This window comes from Prosopis cineraria, unplaced genomic scaffold, assembly GCF_029017545.1.
Source record: "Prosopis cineraria cultivar Desert tree isolate PC_DT_omini unplaced genomic scaffold, ASM2901754v1 PC4, whole genome shotgun sequence".
Classification (NCBI taxonomy): Eukaryota; Viridiplantae; Streptophyta; class Magnoliopsida; order Fabales; family Fabaceae; genus Prosopis; species Prosopis cineraria.
Genome location: NW_026555335.1, coordinates 35,965,267 through 35,979,325, shown reverse-complemented (window position 1 = coordinate 35,979,325; position 14,059 = coordinate 35,965,267). Strand labels below are relative to the sequence as shown.

Here is a 14,059-nt window from a genome sequence, read left to right as displayed (position 1 = left end):
AATTTTCTCGCCAAGTGTAAGCAGTGTAAATCATATTAAATGGAAATTACTCCACTTGGTAAGCCATTTATTGCTGCCTATGTCAGGCATCAAAGGAATTTAGTGATCCACGCCTCAGACTTCATATGTTGACAGTTTTGAGAGGAATGCAGTTAAAGAAAAAGGCAAGTTCTTCATGCTCAGATACTCTGGAGAAAGGATGTGAGACATTCTTTCCTGATGAAAACATATTTGTTCCTGTGGAGCTCTTCCGAATACTGGCAGTGTGTGAAAAGCAAAAAAGTCCTGGAGAGGTTCTCTTGATGAAAGCAAAAGAACTCTGCTGGTCTATATTGGCAATGATTGCTTCATGCTTCCCTGATATCTCTCCATTGTCATGCCTGACTGTTTGGTTGGAAATTACCGCAGCAAGGTGAATAGAACTCTCTTCATGTGAATGATGTTTTAATGATAGATTTCTGGTTAAGATTTTGATCTTCTGAAGTAGTAAGCATTAGGTTTTTTATATAATACACTCGCACAGATATAATACTTCAACCATTAAAACTCACTGATTGGCTTGTATTTGCTTCTTATTTTGTGGACAGAGAAACTTCTTCTATCAAGGTGAACGATATTGCTTCTCAGATTGCAGATAATGTTGGTGCTGCTGTAGATGCAACTAATGCCCTGTCGGCAGGGGATAGAATGCTTACATTTCACTATAACAGGCAGAGTCCTAAACGTCGACGGTTAATAGCACCTACTTCACTAAATTCCTCGGCTTTTGCAATTTCTAACATCTCAAATACTTCTTTGGGTGAAAAAGTATTCGATTCCCAAGGTATATCAAATGAGAAAAAGAAAGAAGTGGAAGATTCTGTATCCACCAATGTTCCAAGTGATTCTGATGAAGGCCCTGCATCTCTTTCTAAGATGGTTGCTGTGCTTTGTGAACAACAGCTATTTTTACCTTTGCTAAGGGCATTTGAGATGTTCCTTCCATCATGTCCCCTGTTGCCGTTCATTCGTGCTCTTCAGGTACGTGGGCTGACTTTAAATCCATCTTTTTCATCTACTTATGTGTACGTCAGGCTGGTAGAACTGCTTTCTTTTTACAGCTATCATTTAAAACAAGATGTCATTACCCACGAGCTGGCATACAGTTGAGGCTAAGTGCTGTCAAAATGGTTTCTGTATTCTAGATCCTGCACCTGTTTATTGTGTTGGAAATGGTATTTTTCTACATATAATTATTAGAAACTAGGTGGAATAAGCTGCGCTGTTTGCAGTGTAGTATGCTATAGGTTTATATATATATACAAGATATATAAATTTGCCTTCATTACTCTTGCTGACTTTGTGCCTTATTTCTTGGGATTTTTATGGCAAATGTATTGCCATAATTCATGGTTTATTTACTAATTTTATGGGATTCTAGTGGCAAAATTGTTGCCATAATCCCTATAAAGAGCCCTCAATTTCATTCAAATAAGTACAACTATTCTAAGTTTTTATTGTTCTCTAAAATCCTACGTGGTATTGAAGCTTATGGCTTATATCCTCTGTTTAACCCAACCTAGCCAAGCTATGGCCACCCAAGTCAAGGAGGCATAAACCTCAAATGAAGTTGCTGCATTGACCAGCAAAATCATTTCTTCTCTAACGTTTGGAAGCAAGTCTTCCTATTTTTGTGCCATGGAGAACATGAAGGGAGTCAAGTGCCCCTTCACTGTGTCCAAGAGGTTCTGGTCGGCCAAAACTCAGATTTGGCTGCCATTCTTTTCCACATTGCCTTCTGTAGCTGTCCTGCACCAGAGGAGCTGGCACGTGACATGCCATCTTCCAATAAATATTATCATCTTGATAAAGTTTCTCTGCATTGTTCAATTTGATTTTAACTTCAATTTCAATAATATTGAGCTCATGTGGAAATATGTATATTTTTTCAGGCATTTTGTCAAATGCGTCTATCTGAAGCTTCAGCACATTTGGGCTCCTTCTCTCTCAGGATTAAGGAAGAACCGACATACTTACAGGCTACTGTAGGAAGAGAAGGGCAAACTGGGACATCATGGATCAGTTCTACTGCTTCAAAAGCTGCTGATGCTGTGCTTTCAACTTGCCCGTCTCCTTATGAAAAAAGATGCTTACTGCAACTTCTTGCTGCTACTGACTTTGGGGATGGTGGATATGCATCGGCATACTATAGAAAATGCTATTGGAAAATTAATCTAGCAGAGCCTTTACTCTGTAAGAATGATGAGCTGCAATTAGGAAATGAAACTTTAGATGATGCTTCACTCTTGTATGCACTAGAAAAGAATAGGCACTGGGAGCAGGCGAGGAACTGGGCCAGACAATTGGAGGCCAGTGGTGGACAATTAAAATCTGCTATGAATCATGTTACTGAATCTCAGGTAGTGAATAAAGCCGTCAGCCTGTTTTTTAAAAGAGAATATTCTTTTGACTGTAGCTTCGATTGAGGCAAAATCTTGAGCTCAAATTGAAGCCATAATGATTTAGATTCATGACTATACTATTTAATTGTTTCCTTCATTTTGTAGCTGATATGAGATCAGATGAATGATCTAGCTGCTTTGCATAAATTTTCTACAGATCAGGAAAATCTTGATCTGTCTAACTTCATCTACCTACACCTAATTTACAATGGTGGTGATAGAGTATTGATAGTGTGGGATAATGGGTGATTTGGGAAGTTAGAGATATATTAGGAATAAATATTAATTTTAAGTTATTTTAGATATTTTTATTTAATAATATTATTTAGATTATTTTTCTGTTTGCTGAGTGATCCTCAAGTTTAGAAGTAGTGGGGTATTTGCTTGTAGATTAAGGAAGTAATTATATTTTATTTATTATTTAGGTTTTTTTTCCCCCATTATATGAGTTGTGGATTAATGGGAGTATTTTTAGGAATTATTAGTTATTTTTTTATCTATAAATTTGAAGCTTCATAGCACGTAGAAAACATCTGGAAATGAAATCATTATTTTGTTTATATTACTGGAGATTTTCCTTGGCTTTATTAGTTGTATGAGTTTAAGATGTTTGCTCATCTTCTACTAAAGATTTTCCTTTTTCTTTATTAATTTATGAAATTAGATTCTGATTTCACATTTTAATAAAGATTTCTCTTCCTCATTTCTCTCTATCTATCTTGTATCCTGTTAGGTGGGCATAGTAAAATTGTAGTTTTTTAATACAGACACCTCAGGCGGGATTTTGGAGACTGCAAATATTTGGAAGGATGTGTGATGTATTTATTAAATGTTTAGACACCACGATTTCCCTGTCTGATTTTTTATTGGTCAGAATTGTGGGATTCCTAATGACGCTATGAAATTATTTTCTCTGCGATTCTTACAAACTTTCTATTGAAGAGATTGGTAAACATAGATCTTGACATTGTAATTGTGAATGCTATAAAATCCCTGATAGTGACCTAATTGACTCTAAATGCATACTTTGTTATTGTCAAAAATTTAGATCATCAGTAATTGCTTGGTAGACTTTAACTTAATTTAGTGCTACGGTCATTCTAATGCAAATTTGGCAAACTTGAATGTCATTTGATCATGTTTATTGTAGAGAACTAAAGATTCCTTGTTTTGAATTTATTGTTTTTACAAGCATTTGGTAAGTCTCTAAAAGTTTAGAATTTTAATTTTATTAGCCTTTACCGTAAATCTAAAACCTGGTCTAGAAAAATATGGTTGAATTTATTCTCCAGCATTTCATGTGATTGCATGTTCTTGTACTCTGACAGCTTGTAATAATATCAGTTATAGTATCCTGAACACATCTGATAAACTCGTTTCCTTTTAAATTTTAGGCTGAATCTATGGTAACTGAATGGAGGGAGTTCCTTTGGGATGTGCCAGAGGAGAGAGCTGCTCTGTGGGCCCACTGCCACACACTATTCATCAGATATTCCTTCCCTGCTCTTCAAGTGTGTTTGGTTGATAGTAGGCTACTGTTCTATGAATTATGTATGTTATTTTGCTTTATTGTTGGTTCATCTCTTTCATAATGATTGCAGGCGGGGTTATTTTTCCTTAAACATGCAGAAGCTGTTGAGAAAGATGTTCCAGCATGGGAGCTTCATGAACTTTTGTTGGTTTCTTTGCAATGGCTCAGTGGGATGATAAGCCTATCTAACCCGTATGGAACACATCAAGAGTTATTTTTTTGGTCTTGAGACAACATCTTTACTTATCTCTTTTGTTAAATCTTTCAGAGTCTGTCCGTTGCACCTTCTGCGTGAAATTGAGACGAAAGTATGGCTCTTAGCAGTTGAGTCGGAGATTCAGATGAAGAGTGAAGGAGACTTCGCCATTTCCACCAGGGACCCTGTTAACAAGAATGATACCAATATTATTGACCGAACTGCAAGTATAATTGCAAAGATGGACAATCATATAAATACAATGACGAATAGAACTGTAGAAAAATATGAGTCCAAAGAAAATAACCAAATTGCTTACAAGAACCAAACAGCTGATGCTGGGTTGTCAACTGCTTTTACTGGAAATACAAAGACAAAAAGAAGGGCAAAAGGATACCTGCCATCAAGACGCCAACCTCTGGAATCAGTGGATAAATCAGCAGATACTGATGATGGTTCTGGTCCTTTGAGTTTTAAAAATGAGTTGCAGTTGCAAGAAGAGAACTTAAAGGTGGAAATGTCTTTTTCTAGGTGGGAGGAAAGGGTTGGAGCAGCAGAGCTGGAAAGGGCTGTGCTTTCATTGTTGGAATTTGGGCAAATAACTGCTGCCAAGCAAGTGCAGTATAAGTTGTCTCCAGGACAAATACCATCTGAATTTAGACTTGTCGATGCAGCCTTGAAGCTTGCCGCTATCTCAACTCCTCCTTGCCATGTATCCATGTCAATGCTTGATGAAGAAGTGCTTTCTGTTATACTGTCATATGATATACTGAGAGGCCAGCATAATGTTGACCCACTGCAGGTTACCTCCCATACTCCCACCCTCTTTTCATTCCTAATTTCTCTATATGTAATAAATGTTAGGATGTCTGTGTTCTGTTTATTTATCGTTGGTAAGATCTATGTATGAATACCATCTTATAAACATCCAATGTTAGATTTTGGAGAGTTTGGTGGCCATTTTTCCTGAAAGAAATGGACGAGGGCTATGTAAGAGAATAATAGCAGTTATAAAAGCTGCAAACAAGTTGGGCGTCTTGTTTTTTGAGGCATTCAACAAGCAACCAATTGAACTACTACAGCTGCTTTCTCTTAAAGCACAAGAGTCCTTTGAGGAGGCAAGCCTCTTAGTGCAGACTCATTTAATGCCAGCTGCAAGTATTGCTCAGATACTGGCAGAATCTTTCCTAAAGGTTTGTTTCTTCTTTCTTTCTCTATTTTTATATTGCATGGTATTATTTTCACTGTTACTGCATGGTAAATGTTTAATATCTTTTCATGGATGGGTCACCTACATATTGAGTTGGGCAACTAAATTGGCTTGCAAAGTTATCTGATTTGTTACTTGGTGCCTTTAGGGCACTTATTTCTGACTTGACATGATGGTTTTCCTAATGCTGCTTTAAGCCTCGTTCTTCCTTAACAAATTTGTGAAGCTGATCAGGGTTCATTTGATTTACTATAACTACATTTGTTTTCTGATGTGTTTTATATACGTTGTCCAGGGATTGCTGGCTGCCCATCGTGGAGGCTATATGGATTCTCAAAAGGAAGAGGAAGGGCCAGCTCCCCTTCTGTGGAGGTTTTCAGATTTCTTGAAATGGGCTGAACTTTGCCCCTCTGAACCTGAAATTGGGCATGCTTTAATGCGCTTGGTGATTACTGGACAAGAAATTCCACATGCGTGTGAGGTATCATATCCACCGTTGTTAGTTAGACATGTTTATCCTCATGCACTGCACGTTTATATGATGCATACGTGCACACAGTGAAAGCATTGATTTATTGTGATTTGTGATTGTGAGAGGAGTAATCTCAATCGATCAAATGACCACCTAAAATAGTCACAACTTTATTTTTTTTCACTCCAGATCAGTCTTGCTGATATAAGGATGAAATTTATTTATCTTACTTTGTCATGTCCCCTATAAGGATGAAATTTATAAGAACCTTGAGACGAAGGAAGGAGAGCAAAATATTTATAAGATTGCCAAGAGTAGGGAAAGAAAATCAAGAGATCTAGAACAGGTAAGGTGTATTAAGGATGAAGAGGGAAGAATTTTAGTTACAGATGATGAAATTAAAAATAGATGGGAGACTTATTTTTCTAAACTTTTCAATGATGGAGAGGATTCATCTAGTAACTTGGAGGATTTAGTAACTGGTGAAGGAGAACAAAATTTGTCATTCTATCGAAAAATACGTGATAAGGAGGTAAAGGAAGCTCTTAAGAAAATGGCAAATGGTAGAGCTAACGGACCTGATTGTATATCTATCGAAGCGTGGAAATGTTTAGGTGAAGAAGGGGTGAGATGGTTAACTAAGTTATTTAATGTGATTTTACGGTCCAAGAAAATGCCTGATGAGTGGAGGAGAAGTACATTAATTCCTATTTATAAAAATAAAGGAGATATTCAGAATTGTACTAACTATAGAGGGATTAAACTCATGAGCCACACAATGAAATTGTGGGAGAAAGTAATTGAGCACAGGTTGAGATTGGAGACAAGTATTTCTGAGAATCAATTTGGTTTTATGCCAGGTAGATCAACTACAGAGGCGATTTATCTACTAAGGGGATTAATGGAAAAGTATCGTTGTAAAGATAAAGATCTACACATGGTTTTTATTGATTTGGAAAAAGCTTATGACCGTATACCAAGAGAAGTGCTTTGGAAAGCGTTGGAAAAAAAGGGAGTACGGATTGCTTATATTAAAGCCATACAAGATATGTATGAGGGGGTAAAAACTAGTATAAGAACGCCTAGTGGTCAAACAAAGGATTTTCCTATAAAGATTGGGCTACATCAGGGATCATCTCTGAGTCCTTATTTGTTCAACTTGATTTTAAATGTTTTGACGGAACATATTCAAGAGGAAATCCCGAAATGTATGCTCTTCGCGGATGATATAGTTCTTATAGCAGAGACAAGAGAAGAGGTTAATTGCAAACTTGAGTTATGGAGGAGGACATTGGAGTCGAAAGGTTTTCGTCTGAGTAGAAGTAAGACGGAATATTTATATTGTAAATTTGATAAAGGACTATTCGAAAATAATTTGGAAGTGAAATTGGGAGATCAAATTATACCTCAAGTGGAAAAGTTTAGATATTTGGGAGCCATTATCCAAAATGATGGCGAAATCAGTGGAGATATTTCACATAGAATTCAAGCTGGGTGGTTTAATTGGAGAAAAGCTAAAGGAGTTATTTGTGACCGTAAGGTGCCTAATAAACTTAAAGGAAAGTTTTATCGTACTGCTATCAGACCGGCAATGTTATATAGTAGTGAATGCTGGGCTCTAACGGGACAGCAAGAGCATAAAGTTGGAGTAGCAGAGATGAGAATGTTACGATGGATGTGCGGACATACACGTAAAGATAAAATTCGAAATGAGCACATACGTGAAAAAGTGAGGGTGGCACCTATTGAGGAAAAAATGGTAGAAAATCGGTTGAGATGGTTTGGGCATGTACAAAGAAGACCAAGGGAGGCACCAGTGAGAAGAGTGGAACATATAACTTTGAGTCCGATTAAGAGAGGTAGAGGAAGGCCTAAGAGAACACTCTTGGAAGTTGTTGAACGTGATCTCTTAATTAATAATATTTCTAAAAGCTTAATAAATGATAGAACACAATGGCGTCTTGCAATCCATGTAGCCGACCCCACCTAGTGGGATAAAGGCTTGTTGTTGTTGTTGTTGTTGTTGTCATGTCCCCTATACATCTAATCCATAAGTTAAAACTTTTCCAACTTTAGGTCGGTTTAATGCAAATGCAATCAGTTACCAGACCATTCTTTTGCATTGCTTTGGTTTTCAGCTTTATCTTTTTAAAGAGTAATCTTTCTAAAGGTGTAACCATGTGAGACATTCATCTATCTTTGTGATTTTGCTAGATTCAATCCCCTTGTTTTGTGGCTAAAGATTATATCCCCCATGAAAATGTCATTACAGGTTGAGCTTCTTATTCTGTCTCACCACTTTTACAAATCATCCGCTTGCCTGGATGGAGTTGATGTCCTTGTAGCCCTTGCTGCAACCAGGGTTGACTCTTATGTGTCGGAGGGTGATTTTACATGTTTGGCTCGCTTGATAACTGGAGTTGGAAATTTTTATGCTCTTAATTTTATTCTTGGTATTCTCATAGAAAATGGTCAATTGGATCTTCTTCTTCAGAAGTATTCTGCTGCTGCAGCCACAAATACGGGCACCGCTGAGGCTATCAGAGGATTTAGAATGGCTGTTCTTACATCTCTGAAGCATTTCAACCCTAATGACCTTGATGCATTTGCTATGGTTTGTTTATTATTTGTCATTTCTAGTGTTAAACTATTGGCAAGTTTGTCTATAGTGGCATGTAGAGAAGTATATAGATAAAATAATGCTTCTGGGATGCAATGTACTTTCTACAAGGCAAGAACTATGGTCATTCCAAAAGTAAACCTCTTTATTTTAATTAGTATGGGTTGCCACGTTGTTCACGGTTCATGTTATGAATAGTGCAGCTTATTAGAATTTTTATAGTATATATAGGTACATAGATTAGTCTAGTGTCTAACATGTTTGGCGGCCATGGGGGTCAATTTTGGAGTTCATTGTTTTTTTTAGGTGTTATGGAAATGCTCTAGCGAATGCACATGCTATATCAACTGATGGATACATGCTGTTGCATATTCTGTTTGCAAATGTTATTGGCTTTTCTAAAGTATGGCCTACAAGTGGACAAATTTCTTTTGCAGTTTTGCTATTAGCTAGCTCGGAAAGTTGTTCTCTTACATCCTCTTTTCTTGTTGCTGTTTCTCCGTACCTTTAGCTAGTGATGCTTGACATCTAGAAGTTTGGACTAAGCTCTGGGATGATTATATTAAAACTTGCTATTTTCTGTTCTTCCTTTTTTACATTCCTCACAGGTGTACAACCATTTTGACATGAAGCATGAGACGGCCGCTCTTTTAGAGTCACGTGCAGAGCAATCATGTGAACAATGGTTCCATCGCTACGACAAGGACCAGAATGGAGACTTACTGGATGCTATGCGGTATTTCATTGAAGCTGCCGGAGTTCATTCTTCCATTGATGCTGGCAATAAAACACGTAGGGCTTGTGCTCAGGCTTCCCTCTTGTCTCTTCAAATTCGAATGCCGGATTTTCAGTGGCTTTATCTGTCAGAAACAAATGCTAGGAGAGCATTGGTTGAGCAATCTCGATTTCAGGAGGCTTTAATTGTAGCTGAAGCTTATGGCCTTAACCAGCCAAGCGAGTGGGCATTGGTACTCTGGAACCTGATGCTCAGACCTGAAGTAATGGAAGAGTTTGTGGCTGAATTTGTCGCTGTTCTACCTCTTCCACCGTCTATGCTAATTGATTTAGCTAGATTCTACAGATCTGAAGTGGCTGCCAGAGGGGACCAATCTCAATTCTCAGTTTGGCTCACAGGAGGAGGGTTGCCTGCTGATTGGGCCAAGTATTTAGGAAGATCATTCCGGTGCTTACTGAAGCGGACGAGGGATTTAAGGTTGCGGGTGCAGTTGAGTACAGTGGCAACTGGATTTGGGGATGTCATTAATACATGCATGAAGGAAATGGATAAGGTGCCTGACAGTGCAGCGCCATTAGTGCTGAGGAAAGGTCATGGTGGAGCTTACCTTCCTTTAATGTGAGACAGTTATTCTTGATCAGGCAGGTCAACGTCGTCGAACTCTCGATAGTGGTTCCAGACTTTGACTTGCCCGCATGAAGAGCAGAAAAAGATTTCTCGTAGCAAGTCAAAATGATGGGTTCTAATAGTTGTTCTGTTAGTTCGTTGTTGATAATCAGAAGTTGGGTTTTTCGATTAGCAAAAACCATGCGTGGTTATTGATTAGGTCAGCTATATAGCTCATTTTAGTTTGGTTGGTTTCTTTAGCTCTTTGTCTTTCTCCCTCTTGGTTTTTTATGGGTTGAGGGAGGGTTTAAACTCTACGAGATTAGTTTCTTCTTCTCCTTTTATTGATTAGTGTCAGTTTTAAGGTTAGGAGAATCACGCATGTCCCATTAATTTCCCCCCTTATTTTTTCTCCTAATATGTAATGTATAGTTGTTACTGTACATTATAATTAAGATTCCATTTGTCATGTGTTATACATAATGCATGACGGTTCTGGCTTGTACCCATTGGTCACCGTGGATGTGCGTTAGCACTATCCCCTTGCCTATTCTACTGTTTTTAAATATGGGTAACCGCTCAAGGCTATTCAAAGTTAATTTTTTTTGGGTCTAATTCAAAGTTAATTTATTGGTTCATTTGTGATCGAACAAATAATAAAATTGATGTCATATAAACTCAAATCTAAATTAGTTATATTCATTCATGATAATCGTGCAAGAATAATTTGTGTGTGTATAATATTAACATTAAAATCATCTCAAAATGGTGTATTTGGATCGATTGTTTATTTAATTTTAATTTTAATTATTAAAAAAAAGATTGGAGCGTAAACAAGAGAGAGAAGAAAAATGGCAGAGAAACTCAATATTGTCCTTGGTGCTTTTAATTATGGGAATCTACCACTGCAATAGGGCAAAATATGAAAATACCATTGCCTTACCATTATTCCTTTGGTGCTATTTCACTATAAACTAAGACACTGCTCTGTACCCGCTTATACATCTCTTGCTTTTGTATATACCTAGCATACAATAACAACAAATCTTATCCCGCTATGTTGGCTTGATGCTATCCACTTGCACAACAACAATGGCACACTAAGTAAATTATTCCAAGTTCGTTTGATCGCATGTGTTGTGCCATCTAGCTATCTCTGTTTCTCCTTAGGCCAATGTGACGAACATGAACAAGAAGCAAACCAAAATGCCTCCCAAATAGTGTACTGCGTGAAGCATCACTCCACCACTAACTATTTCTACTGGGAAAAAGCAAGTCCCTTTTGATGGATCTTGTTTCACAATAGTTGCCATTCCCTTGAAATCACAAGCCTCAACGTCCTGATCTCTGGCTTGAAAAAACTGATTAAAAGCATACGAGACTTGCCCTACAAGATCCATATGCATGCACGAACAATTAGCCCCTAAGCTCGTACAATCTGCATTAGCACAAGCATAACCTAATGTAGCTGCCAAGGCACTCTCGTCCCTCACATTACTCTTCACCACACACCATTGACGTTCTTGATACTTCACTCCTTTCACTCCTACAGGCCACTTATCTTCTCCTTCACCTGAAAAATCTATACGAAACTTTGGTCTTCCATCGTAGCGAAAAATCCCCCAGTGACGCTCGAAGCTTCCTGGCGCTATACTCTTCAAATCTTCATCAAAAAGAGAGAACAAGTACATCTCTGTAGGCTCAGGATGAAGTGGGGTTCCTTTCTTGTTCGCCACCTTCTTCATAAGTCCTTTGTAGAATCTCTGTGCGTTGCTAGGGTTTGCATTGCCAGTGTGATCACCATCTGTTGGCCATCCTACTTCACCTACTTGGATGCTCAGGTTAGGAAATCCTACTTTTTTCAGTGCGTAAATGAGAGTGTCGAAGTTTGCGTCGAACACGTTAGTGTATTGAACGTTGTTCTCGTCGCTGATTGGTTTGGCGTTATCGTCGAAGTATGCGAAGTTTCCAGGGAACCCTGCGACTTGGTAGAGACTAAGGAAAGGGTATATGTTGACCATGAATGGTGATTTGTTGTCGTTGAGGAAGCTCAATATCTGTTTTATCTCGCCGGAGATGTCGTCGCGGAATTGTCCGTCCGACGGCTTGTTGGAGGAGGACTCGTAAACGTCGGCGTTCATGGGTGTAGTGACCTTCACTGTATCTGCATGACCAGCTTTCTCTAGAGCGCTCTGAATATTCACCATTGCTGGATATGTCACCTTCACGTAGCTTCCATTGTAACTTGAGAGGAATGGTTCATTTCCAACCGCTACGTATCTGAGACAATATAAGACAGCTCTAAATCAAACATATTATTTTTGTATTTAGAGTGATGTGTCACGTATGGATTTTGGGAGTGACATTTTAGATAAATAATGATAAATCTAGACTAGACGTGGACATGTAACATTATATGATATCATTATTGGAATGTGATAAAGTAGGAGGGTGATTTTTTCTTTAGATCTTATTTCATCGAATATTAATTATAAATTCATGAGAATTGAGAAAAGAGATAAGGTTTCAAATGATTTAATCTATAACTGATTAATTCACAATCTCAAAATCCATAATTCTCCAATATAAACCATAGTATATCTTATACTCTGTTTTGAAACACACTAGACTTCAACCAATTAATTCAAATCAAGTGGACTAAAACTCTTCTAATAAAGTTCAGCATTCCTCCATTTCCTTATATACATAACTAAGTATATATATGATATTCATCATTATTTTTCTTTATTTTTTGTTTGAATGTATAATGTGCATTATAAATGTAGAGTAACAATTTAATCCATTTCCTTGAATTAAACAATGTAAGAATTCTGTAGTTTTCTAATGCAAGGTTTCGATTAAATTAAAAAAACATTGACAAATATTTTTCTCTAAACTCGATAAACAACCTTTTGGAGAATTTAAACTTAGCTTGACAATATATTTTTTTCTAACAAAGTAATAACTAATAACTACAAAGCTCTTGAAATCTTTTTACCCCTTCTTGATCCAGAAAGGGAAGTTGATCCATCTCTCCAGAGAAATTACTCTACATACCTATATATATATATATATATATATATAATTTGGTCTCGTTGAAATGATTGTACGTATATTGATAAATAATTTTAGGAAGAATAACGATAAAGTTTCGAAAGAGAGAATTAATAATAGTTAACTCCCCAACAATTTTTTTTAAAAAAATGAATTATAAATATTGATTTAGATAGTTATAAATAGATTTCAACTGTAAATTAAACTAAAAGTTACATTTGAAATTTAAATATCTTATTTACAATTAGAACTTTTAAATTTATAATTATTTAAATCTATATTTACAACTTACTTTTAAAAAAAAATTATTGGGAACTAACTGTTATCAATGCCTTCTACTGGAACTAAATGACTCTCCCTAATTCTTATGATGCAGAATCTGCATAACATTTTTAATCAATAATAGAGTGTCAGATTCAAAAAGCCTATATATATATATATATATATATAATGTATTGAAGGTGAAAAAAAAATCCGTACTTGATGTTGACCCCATCATCATGAAGATGCTTGGTGACATTTTCCTTGACCCAGTGTTCAGCATCTCTGCTATTATGAGCAATTTTTTGCAATTGATCATTGGGAATTCCCAGAATGACCTGTATATCTGTCCCATAAAATGCACTCACAGTCCAAGAATCTGCATCGAACAGCTTCACCTTCTTGATCCCATTGTCCTTCAGCATCTGAACCACAATCCCTGGGTCCAATGGATGAGAAGCCAGAGCTCCCCAGTTCACACCAAGGCTAGAGATTGATGATTCTCCACATTGGCAATAATGTGCCAATATGATCATAACTATGATTACACTGAAACACAAGCCACGCATCAAGAACAGACTATGATTGAGATTATGATTAGTTATTTGCCGTTATGTGGGCTCTTTTTTGTGAAACTAACTGAAAATGGTGGTATATATGTGTGAGAAGGCAACATCGGAGAGAATTGTGGGGTTTTTGACACGTGGCATGAGTTTAATTAGGTTAATTTAGTTACAAAACTGTCTTAAGAAAGCATTATAGGACTAGAGTGAGTAGCGTAATTCATTGCCTAATAATAGTGTTAGTATGTTCGACCTTTTTTTACCTTTCAAAGAAATAATAGTTGTCGAGTTTGACAATTGTGGGAAGAGTGGCGTGAATTCATCCATCTTCACATGTCCACGTTTGTACATTGCCTACAAAATTCTCAC

The 14,059-nt window shown here is 37.0% G+C and overlaps 2 protein-coding genes across 3 annotated transcripts in view; one reads left to right on the top strand and one right to left on the bottom strand.

Annotated features, from left to right (window-relative positions):
* Nucleotides 1–10,317, top strand: part of LOC129309384 (uncharacterized) — a 29,903-nt gene extending 19,586 nt beyond the window's left edge. The window contains exons 17-26 of one of the 2 annotated variants that reach the window (XM_054950948.1): nt 87–412; nt 588–1,020; nt 1,932–2,399; nt 3,836–3,952; nt 4,043–4,164; nt 4,241–4,970; nt 5,107–5,361; nt 5,674–5,859; nt 8,123–8,464; nt 9,070–10,317. In XM_054950948.1, coding sequence (XP_054806923.1) covers nt 87–412; nt 588–1,020; nt 1,932–2,399; nt 3,836–3,952; nt 4,043–4,164; nt 4,241–4,970; nt 5,107–5,361; nt 5,674–5,859; nt 8,123–8,464; nt 9,070–9,828 — 3,738 coding nt within the window. In that variant the 3' untranslated portion in view covers nt 9,829–10,317. The remainder of the gene's footprint in view (nt 1–86; nt 413–587; nt 1,021–1,931; nt 2,400–3,835; nt 3,953–4,042; nt 4,165–4,240; nt 4,971–5,106; nt 5,362–5,673; nt 5,860–8,122; nt 8,465–9,069) is intronic. The other variant, XM_054950949.1, reaches the window with a different exon arrangement.
* Nucleotides 10,318–10,664: 347 nt separating this feature from the next.
* Nucleotides 10,665–13,696, bottom strand: LOC129307874 (glucan endo-1,3-beta-glucosidase 8-like). The gene is made up of 2 exons (XM_054948813.1): nt 13,347–13,696; nt 10,665–12,092 (listed from the first exon to the last, which is right to left on the bottom strand). The coding sequence occupies exons 1-2, from the start codon at nt 13,694–13,696 to the stop codon at nt 10,979–10,981; spliced, it is 1,464 nt and encodes a 487-aa protein (XP_054804788.1). The 3' UTR covers nt 10,665–10,978.
* Between the last annotated feature and the right edge of the window lie 363 nt (nt 13,697–14,059).